Source organism: Etheostoma spectabile, chromosome 9, assembly GCF_008692095.1.
Source record: "Etheostoma spectabile isolate EspeVRDwgs_2016 chromosome 9, UIUC_Espe_1.0, whole genome shotgun sequence".
NCBI lineage: Eukaryota > Metazoa > Chordata > Actinopteri > Perciformes > Percidae > Etheostoma > Etheostoma spectabile.
The window spans coordinates 20337068-20348230 of NC_045741.1; the positions used below are offsets into that span (position 1 = coordinate 20337068).

Sequence of the window (11163 nt, forward strand, 5' to 3'; positions counted from 1 at the left end):
GCAGGGTGTGATTTTGTAGACTTAAAAATGCAAATGATGGTCAAAACAAGCAGGCCATGCTGAGGATACTAGCGGTCATACATTTGTAATTATCTCACCTCTTCTTTTAAGCATTTTACAGGATTTACAAGTAGATATATTTGGTACAGCAGTTAACAGTATCTTTCATTGGCTGTTTAAAAACAGGAAATCAATTTTAAATGTGTGCCCTGCCCAAGCAAACCTACAACTTTATATTAGGCATACCTGACTTCAAACAAGTTGCACGTCTTAACTAGTTCATCCATTACAGCATTGCTTCCCTTAACGTCTACACAGGAAGTAAACGTAAAGGCAATCAGATGTAGACACATTTTATATTAGGGAGAAAGTCACCCTTTGCATGATGATTTTGACCCTTTTGGGGGATAAAAGTAAAAATGTACCACTGTGTACTTTATACTGGATTCTTTTTTCAGCCATTGCAGAGTAGAATTGTCCATGTTGAAATAACCAGCAGGGATGTGATGACGAAGACAAAAAGAGCAGAATGAAACAGCAACCCAAATCTCCCAATACACATGAATGGGAGTACTGGATCTAAAAACTGTAAAACCCTGACAAAAACTAAAAAAAGCACATCTTTGCATCCATTTGGGGAATTAGTAGTGCATCAAAGTCTCATTATCTCCATTTCACTGCTCTACACTGGAGCAGCTGGCCTGCAGTGTCTCTCTAAGAAAGTACTTTTAGGACTACAACGACCCCTTGAGACCAACTGATAGTTTCTCTTCCAATTCAACTCTAACTTCATAAGATATGTCCAATAAGAACTGGACAGAAGTTCTGGTTGATTATTAATAAGTTACATTTTCAGGTTCAAAGAATGCCCTGATCGTCTTTTTTTGTCTCCTCTGAGGGAGGCTGACTGTTTCCCGTATCCTGACCAGAGCTAAGCGGCCTAGCGTTGGCCCTCGTCGACCGCTGCCGCCGCGTGCCGTTACCAATGCAGCGCATGAGGTTCTTGAAGGTTGTCCACATTTCCTCATCCTTGTAGGAGTAGATGCAAGGGTTCATAACGGAGTTGAGTACAGCCAGGAGCAGCAGCCACATTTTTAATTTCATGACGTGACAACTCGTGCAGTTGAGGCCGTCCAGCAGCAGAACCACCAGGCCGGGAGTCCAGCAGATCACAAAGGCCCCTTCAGGAAAAATACCGCAAATCAGTTAGGTTTTTGTAATGCTTAGCTTCTCACACGTATCCTTTTTTTTTATGTGCAGGTTTCAGCATGCAAATAAAAAAAAGGTCAAGTTCCAATTTAGAAATAGGTTACTTATAATAGTTTTAAAGTACTGTTTCTTGGCTGGGCACAGTAACTTTCTGAGGTCTTGTCTTAACCAAGAAGTTGCCAGGCAAGCGGCAAAGATTTACAGAATTGGCTGTGCCTGGCCTAGAAATAGTCTGGCACATAAACCCCCAATAAAACCACAACTTTTTGTATTTTACACAGATCACACATAATCTTTAGCGATGCTGGTTGGTGAACTTTGTTATCTTTAACTCTTGGGAAGAAAGCAAATACTGTCTGCCTATGTCAAACTTTTCCTGCAATTCAAAAATTATAATAATCTTTCCGCATATTGTAATTCAGGTGTTCTAAGAGAAAACTACACTTCTGCATCTCCTCTTAGCTTTGTTTTCCGATTTGTCCGTGATGGAAGACAAATCACAGGTAATTTCAGATAGAGGGAGCGTTCCAATTGGCTGTTCTGCACATGCATAGCCTGTGCGACAGAGAGGGGAGAGAGGAAGCGGTTTCACTCTACTTCAAATTCTGATGTTTTTTTGCATTCTACAGGTTAACCTGTGGATTTTTAAACACATTCATGCAAAATAACAGTTTGATCTGTAAAGCATTGACAAGTACTTTATCAACTATCCTAAATAACAACTAAAAAATACTTTTACAAACCATTCTTATGTGCTTCCAAATTTCAATGAACTTTTGCACACTGCACTCCTATGTTGGTAGTGAAAATTGAAATGGCAGGTAAAAAACATAGTTATCTACTGTAAGAGCCAGGGTAGAGGAGATAATACAGATATGGCTTGCTTAACGGCAAGGTTAGGGCTGCAACTAATTGTTGTCATTTTTGACCCATCTGTACTCAAATACAGAAGCAGCACTTGATTTCAAACGTGTTTGGACACAAACAAAGTTACTGAGAGTTTTCTGGAACTGAAAGGACAAGCCACAAGCAGCAACTTGTCAGCACTACCTTCATCTCTCCCGCCTCAACAAATCTGCAGAACAAAAACAAGTTCTCTCTCTTTGTTTGTCTCACATGCAAGCATGGATACATGTGTACAGAGTACAGAAAGGGTATTGTAGAGGTGTTTTTATGCTTTTTTTCTGCTCTTAAGCCTGAAAGTCAAAATGTTTGCCACATTTTTACAGTGAATTTCTTTTCATAAACTCATTCTTGTTCCTGTTTTTTTCTTTCTCTTTGATAGCCCACATGTTCAAAATAAAGTGAACTGAACTGGAATTGCGTGGGACCCCATTTAATGGTCTTTCATTGGCAGTTTTTCATGTATTGAAGTTTAAAAATGGACTTTTTCCCCCTTTAATCTACGACAGAGAAAAAGAGTGTTTTAAGAACACACATTTCAAGCCTGTTCCTTTTCTCAGTTGGTATTCAACCACAATTGTGGTTGTACTTAAAGAATAAAAAAAACATTTAAATCTGCATGGTGTAATTTGATGCTTCCTTTAACAAACAAGCCCCAGCAATCTTGGATATAATGTAAATAATTGCTCTGTGTATACCAAGAGAATACAATAGACATCATTACAAAACTAAATGATATGTGCAAATTTACACATACAGTATACTTTTTTCTCTCTACTTTTTAGGTGTCAAAAGAGGTCCAACTGTACAACACTTAAAGACTCATTCATTTTACTAATTATACAAAGCCTGTGTGGTTTAAGCATCTCAAAACTGGTTTGTCCGGTTACCAGTTCTACCTGAACAGACTGCCTTTCATCTGAAACAAAAGTAAACTTTTTTTTCCTGACAAATACATCTCATTGACCTGGACCTGATTCCATGCCTCAGAAGTCTTAAGATTTCCTTCCTTTTACTTTCAGATATTGCTGGCGTGTTATTTGCGGCACATATTACAAAATTCCGTGCTTCTTTTTAAATTTCACCCAAAAATCACAGCACCATCTCAACAATTTAACAATGACACTTGGCACTAACAGTTCCAAAAGCTCTTGGGAACTCTGCAAAGCATCTGAAAGCAATTGACAAAGTCCTCAAGTATAGGTTCTTTTTCCTTTTTTTTTTTATTGGATGGGTGGGGAGAAGGGGACGTTCAATGAAGGACAGTGTGGTGTGGTGTGGTACGCCACACAAGCTCAGGAGCAGTGTCCTTGCAAAGGGAGATAATTACACAGCAGTCTGGAATAAAGCGTACAAAGGCAGACATCTCCTACGCTACAAACTGTATCAAGCCATCTGGCCAGCCAACAAGCCGAGTGCCCAAAGAGACAAAGAACAATGAGACCATTATCCTGCAGGATAACCGTGCTAAGTCACCAAAAGTATCTCATGCATCGTTTTTAACTGTATAAAGTGTATGAAAACAAAAACTGAGCACATTTAACACGGAGATAAACTTATCTAACCTGCAGCGCTTTCTGAAAGACATCAGTCTCAGAGTTGGTTGGTATGGTGACTTACTATGTACATTGTGTGTTATACTTGTGCATGAGATTGTTCATTTAAAGGGGAACTATGCAGGTTTTTTTTAGCTTAATTTGCCTTAACTGAACAGCTTCGGAGTCATTGGAATGGTTATATGATTTTTTTTTTAGTTGAATGGTGGTCGTCTCGCTCCCCCCAAGCGACTGTGACCGCAAAAACCCCCCTTGCAACTTTCAGCTGGCGAGCGGCCTGCCTCAGCGTCAGTATCGCGTGATATCAGGTCTCATAATGCTTCACGGCACTTCACACATACGCCCATTCAAGAACCGGCTAACAAGGTCCTGATGTTTTTCACATTATCGTAATGGCTGAGCCAGCAAAAAGAAATAGAAAGCTAGGAAAGCATTGTTGGAGGAGCAGAGAAAGAGGAAACAGCAGACTGACCAAGCGAGGGGTCAGACACAAGTAAACATAGGAGCTGCTAGATATCTATTCCGAAGTTCTAGGGGGAGCTCTATAGAGAAAGAAATGGCCGAAATTGCCTAGCGCCGGGGCGGCCTCTAGCTCACCCAGTAAGAGCGTTCGCCCCATGTTGGCTGAGTCCTGCAGCAGCCTGGGTTTGAATCCAACCTGCGGCCCTTTGCTGCATGTCATCCCCCATCTCCCTCCCCCTTTCATGTCTATCCACTGTCTCTACGCAATAAAAGGAAAAGCCCCCCAAAATAAATAATATTTTTTTTTTTTTGAACTGCATTAAGAGTCTGTTTTGTTTGAATTGGTTGGGGCAGTCCTATTGCTCTGTTCATAAAAGGAAAGTGCTGGGAGGGGGACAATTTGAGTGTAAGGTATCCAGTTGCAACACCTAGACAAAGAAAGCCAGACCAGGATATCTGTGTCAACGGCATGAAAAGAAGAATCTTTTAAGCTTTCTTAATCCAGAAATAAGCCACTTGATTGATTGATTGAAAATAAATTGTCTATAACTTCATAATTAATTATTTGAAAAGGTATATTATGCAGGATTAATACAAAAGGAATCCCTTTCAATCATAATTCATGACCCACTGGTGTATGTGGTTGTGTCTGTATCTGCAGAGACCCCGCCCTCTACCTGGATTTTCTCTTTTCTTCTTGTTTAGCTGTGTGTGGGGATGTTTTTGGGCGTCTGCAGACCGCTCTAATTCCTAATACCCTCGCTTTACTAGCTCCTTGGCGTACAATACTAATGCACAAGGCAACATTTAGAATCTATACAAAGATACAATCTCTCTACAATGTCTCCAACTGTCTCTTTTTAAACCATGCCAATTCTGCATGCTGTGTTTACAAATACCAACCGACAAAAATAACATATTATACCTTCCCAAAAATCTCTGGCTTCAGCTTCTCAAATGTTTTCCTGTTTTACACCTTGTAATCTAAATAGCTTGGGATCTTTGACTGTTAGTCGGACAGAACAAGCACTTTTAAGATGTCCCTTTGGGCACATATTTTTACATTTAATAGTATGAATGATTAATCAATTTAGCAAATAATTAAACACCAGAATGAGTCATAGGTTTAAGCCACTGGGCAGAAGAAAAAAAAAATCTGACTTTAAAAGGACTCTTTTGCTCCCTTATTAAAGGCTCCCTCAAATCACTGACAAGCACCCAACATGTTTACTGAAAGCACAATTGTTGGTGTTGGTGTTATGCTCAAGGTTTTCCTTCTTATTAGGGAAACAGATTACAGCATGTTCAACTGTGACTCAGCAGTGAATTGCCCAGACTTTGTGACCCTGACGAAAGCGCACACACACAGCTACTTACACCTGACTAATGCATAAAATGTTATGACTCACTATATCGATGATCCTGCACAGACAGCAATTTTACGATGAGCACCTACCGAGCACAACCATGACTGTCTTGATGAGCTTAATGGGCGTCCTCTTGCGGTTGATGGAGCCGCTGGTGTGTGGTGTCAGCACTGCCGTCTTCCTCTTGACGTAGGTGTAGATCCTTGTATAGATGACCACCATCACCAGGAACACCACCAGGTTAGACACAGACCAGAAGATCAGGTAGCTCCTGCTGAAGATGGGAGCCAGCCGGGAGCAGTCGCTCAGGTTGCAGATGCAGTTCCAGCCCAGACTCGGCACCGCCCCCATGAAGATGGAGATGGCCCACACCAGCACGATCAGCAGGGTCACCCTCCTCTTTGTCAGGTTACTGTGGACTTTCCAATTCATGACAGAGATGTAGCGCTCTAGAGCTATTACCAGCAGGTTAGCCAGCGAAGCTGAGAGACTGATATCCAGAAGACCTTGACGGATGAAGTATCCTTTAACTGTAAGTTTCCGAGACACCTCACCTGTGTTAAACATGAGGTACACGTATGCTATGCCTGCCAGAAAGTCAGAGGCGGCGAGGTTGGCTAGAAGATAATAGAAAGGGTAGTGAAATCTCTTATTGGTGATGACTGCAGCTATAACCATGGCGTTAGAGACCAGGATGAAACAGCAGAAGAGAGAGCCCACCACCTGCACCAGGATGAGATTGGTTTTGTCCCATTTATCCTCATCGTGGCTTTTGTAGAAGAAGCCCATGGACTCATTATAATGACAGCTGTAGTTCTGTTGGGCCATTTTAGAGGTGGGTCTGTGGAAAGAGAGTGGGAAAACAAAAGGAAGTGGAACCATTTATCACTCATTAATCAACTGAAGTATAGGTAATTGTATTGAATAGGCCTACTCGTTAATTATAAAGCAACACATGCTAAACCTTCCTATTCCTGCTACTCAATGGAAGGGTATGCTGCTTTTCTTTGTCTTATGCAGGGCTCAATGCTAACTTTTTAAAGTAGTTGCCGGCTTGGCAACCAGGCATCTGTTTTTGGTTGCCGAAATTGACAACACAGTTGCCACGTTTTAACTGCCTATATCTGGAGCAATTAATTTCGTATACAACTATACCACACATTTTAATAATGAAACCATGAGATAATGGCTTGCAATATAATTTCCCAATTTAGCACACATTTTTAACATGCGCAGTTAACGTGAACAGAACATTTTTTGCCTGTATCTTTTCACGGGAAACGTGCATGTGTGGGAAGAGGTTGCACAGCAGCTAAGATGTGTGGCACACGAACGTAGTGTTTAACCTTTACGGAAACAACCAAATGAAATATGGACTTCTTTTGAAATAAGAATTTCCAGTTATGGTTATGTTTTATATATTGAAAAAACACCAAAATTGAACAGGTGGTTGGTTGTCAAAGGGGGCAACCAAAGGCCACAGAGCGGTTGCCAATTGACTCAATCTTTAAAACCTTTACTGTCGAGCCCTGTTATGTGATAGTTAACAGAATATCTTTGGGTTTTGGACTGTTTGGACAAATTAAAGCAACACTAGAGAACTTTTTCCGCTTTCTTCCCCCTACAGGAAGCGGAATTGTCCATTACATTACATTGTCCAGTTCATTCAAACTGCAGAAATGGGATGTAATGTAATGGTCAATTCCGCTTCCAACCTGTAAGGGACCCAAAGCGGGAAAAGTTCTCAAGTGTTGCTTAAGACATACATTATCTTGGTTTCTGGAAAATTAAATAAATAAATTAAGCATTTCCTGACTTTTTCTAGACCAAACAATCAATCTAATAACCGAGAAGCTTCTTTGTCAATGAAAATGATTATTTGCAGCCCTACATTTAAGATATAAATAATCTAGAAATGCCTTGTAGACATTTCAAATCCAGTTATGTAGTTTTAATGGGAAAAAAAATGAAATGCTTTATATGCTAAATCAGTGCACGGTGCCATTTGACCCAAGGCCAATAGAGATTTAATTTCTCAACTCCAAAAGGCAAGTGCACATGCCAAAACCCATTTACAGAGAGAAGCTGCTTTGAATAGAGTTAAACAAGATAGTCATCGTGGTAACATTAAAAAGAAAGCCAAAACAGCACGCTCAGTCAAGTGACGTGACATACATCCGCAGATTAATTCCTCATTTTCTACCTGTAGCTACAAACGTTTCTTTAAGTAAACATTACAGACATGCAGCAAAACAAGATTCCAAGTAACACATGCTAAAATACAGTTTTCTTCATGACTTGAAAAGCTTTTAATATGCAATTAGCACTACCTGTCCGAGTCGGTCTAACCAGAAACAGCGGAGGGGGGAAGGAGGGATGTGATATTCCCACAGAGAGATTCACAAAATGAACTGTTGCATTTCCCAAAAAACAACGTATGAAGCAGACAGAACTAAATTAGAATCCCAAAAAGAAGAACAAAGAGTTACCTAGAAAAACAATCGGCCAAGTGAGTGTACCTGTGGTGAAGGGCTGCCCGTGGTGAGTCAGAAGACTAGTTGCGAAATATTCCGTGCCGAGTTAATGATCATGTTTCTCCTGCAGCATTGCGTCTCCGCAGCTGTGGACGGAAGAGGTGACAGCACAGAGCGAGAGGACAAAGTGGAGACAGAAAAGTTGAGCGTCTTCACTTTTGAGTCTTCAGCTCGGTGACGTAGAGGGCGTGTGCCACCCTGCCTCGCATGTGAATTCCTCCGGTTGACCGCGCGAGGCCCCGCGAGCTCACTCTGGGATCAAAGTCAAAACACTGCAGTGAAGTCGGGAACACAGACTGCATATTAATATACATGTAATAGTCATTCATGTTTGTATATTACTATTTACAGTGTATGGTCGGGACCCAGAAACGGGCTGTCTGTTTTAGAAAATCTAAACGAGATTAAACCATTGGTTCACAACTGTTTTGGGCTTTTAGTGCTTACATTAATGTCTTGTTGGGGCCCTTTTCCTTCTCACTTTCAAATTTCCAATATTTAACAAAAAAAAAGTAAAGCTTATATAAAAGTGCAAAATAATAATTTGTGTGGAAGAATTTTTCCATCTCACACCTCTTCAGATTTATCCAGACCCTTTGGAGGGGGCCGACCCCTGGACTCAGCTACAAAACTTTACAGAAAGTTGGCTAGTTATAACTAATTCCACCCCAACCAGCCACAATACGACCATACTTAGTATTATTAATGAAAAAAAATGTACTATATAGGCTAATAAGTCAGTTATAGGGGCTGTTATTCTGCATAATGAGTGGCCTAGATTTACTTAGTATGTTATGCTGATAATACTTTTCTGCTGATGTATCCTACTTTTACAAGTCAGATTTTGAATGCAGGACTTTTACTGGTACCTTAGGGTATGAGTATGTCTTCACCACAGAAGAAAAGTAATTTCCCTATTCTTTAATTGTGGAGCATGGCCATGGGGTCCCAAGGCTAACATTTGTTGTTACCCCTACTCACCACATACATTGGTAATCCATCTTTAAACATGCTGTATCCGTTTAGTGTCAACTCAGTTTACTCTCAGATTTCTTCTTTCACAAAAGTGCAGTGCAAATTTACAAACACACTGAACTGCCCGGATGCACATACACTACGTATTGTGTGAATTTACAAATGGGTAGTTCTCCTTTAAATTGTATGGTTGGATGTTTGGAGCTGCACTGTTTATATGAAAAAATCCCAATAATGGCATCTTTAGTGCAGCGCTCACTCCCAGTTTCCATAACTGTGCGTGTTAAAACAGACAGATCTGTAAGTAGATATCCTGCTCTCATCCTTGAAAAGGATGTGTTTTGCTCTGGTCTCAGTTTTGACTATTACAATCAAATAGGAATAATAAAGAGGCACTATTGCCACATAGCACAATTAGTCTACTCAATCTACTAGGAGTAGTAGATATGACATGTTGGCTCATTAACAGGTGTCAAATAACCATCTCTACCTCAGACATTTGGTCATACTCAGGCTATAATTACTAAAAAAATGTTTTGAGTGACTTTATGAAGCAGCCCTAAAGGCAACAAACATCTTTGCTGTAGGTAACTCCTTGAACATCATCAGCATGTTAAGAGTTTAAGGAAACACGTCTAATCAAAATCACAGTGCTTCTACTCAAAGTGAGAAGTCGTGCTCCAGCTTATATCACCATCTAAACTTGTGTATAGATTTGATAAAACTGACTCATTCTGAAGTTCAGGTTGGCTCCTTTCAAACTCCCATCTTACTCAATCTCAGCTGTGAGAAATCTTTGGAGCGCTTCTTTAATTCTTTATGGAGTACAAAAGAAATGGGTCTGCTTACTTTTGATTTGCTGAATGTTCATACTTCAGGAAAGTCGGGAAACACTAAAGATGTATACATGAAAAGATTATATTTATTGCAATCTTTACTCCAACACTTAACAATTTACAAGTAATAAATTACAACTAGCACTGCATGATGTTGCATAACACCAGTGTAAATACACTGGAAACACTAAATCCACTTCTTTGGCAACTAAATGCATGTACAGACCTTAAAAAGGCCCAGTAAACTTCTCAACAGTATCCAGAACTCCAATAGATACTGTTACAGCTCCTTAGGTCAAGCTCCAGTTTCGTTTTCAAGGGAGGGAACTTGTTTGGAGTTCTATATAACACCTCACAGAATCAGTAACTATAATTTTTGGGGTTTTGCAGGAGATAGCTTGATCTTCAAATCTGAATCAGACGTGTAACATCTTGTTCCCAGCATTGTCCTCCTCCCTGATCCGTGTCCTCTGGAGGTGGGACAGCTGTCAGCTGATCAGGATTATTGCGTCACTTTCAGAAACTCTGCAACAACATGATTCAAAAAGAAGTATGAGACACCCAATGTGTCATCAACACTACCATATAAAGTACCTACATACTTTCTACTTTAGGACATTAATAAGGGTGCTTAATTGATGCATCAGCAAACAAATCAAAGGTTTTTTCTCACACACACACACACACCACACACACACACACACACACACAACACACACAACACACACACACACACACACACACACACACACACCACACACACACACACACACACACACACACACACACACCACACACACACAACACACCACAACACACCACACCCACCACCACACACACACACAACACATTAATGTCATAAAGAAGCCAAGAAAAGATGGAAAAATCTCCAAAAGGCATCAAATGACAGAAGACATTCATTATGATGTCACAAAAAGTTAAATTATATTTCCATCATTTATACTTTCAAAATAACAGAAAACAAAAAAATGGCATCTGCAAAAGTTTGGGCACCCATGCTGAGTTTCTAGCATGCACCGCCCCCTTTGGAAAGCCGAGACCTGACTGTGTCATTAATTGTTCTCAATCATAGTCTGGAAAGACCAGGTGAAAGACCAGGTGATGTCAATCTTAAGTTTTTAAATGCTCAAACTCATCTGACCTTTCCCCAACAATCAGCACCCTGGGTTCTTCTAAGCAGTTGTCTAGAAAACGGAAACTGAAAATAGTTGACGCTCACAAAGCAGGAGAAGGCTATAAGAAGATAGCACAGTGTTTTCAAATGCCAATATCCTCTGTTCGGAATGTAATTAAGAAATGG

At 40.3% G+C, this 11163-nt stretch overlaps 2 protein-coding genes across 3 annotated transcripts in view; both read right to left on the reverse strand.

The window, feature by feature from the left end:
• Positions 1-8296, reverse strand: lpar3 (lysophosphatidic acid receptor 3; the record flags this gene model as incomplete). Of its 2 annotated transcripts, none has more annotated exon segments than XM_032526583.1 (3): positions 1-1181; positions 5587-6338; positions 7987-8296. In XM_032526583.1, coding segments are annotated over 2 exon segments (1062 nt in total). In that variant the 5' UTR covers positions 6326-6338; positions 7987-8296.
• A 1604-nt stretch (positions 8297-9900) lies between these two features.
• The window catches only part of mcoln2 (mucolipin TRP cation channel 2), a 41520-nt gene continuing 40257 nt past the window's right edge, over positions 9901-11163 (reverse strand). Inside the window, exon 14 of the mRNA XM_032526495.1 lies at positions 9901-10367. Coding sequence (XP_032382386.1) covers positions 10331-10367 — 37 coding nt within the window. The 3' untranslated portion in view covers positions 9901-10330. The remainder of the gene's footprint in view (positions 10368-11163) is intronic.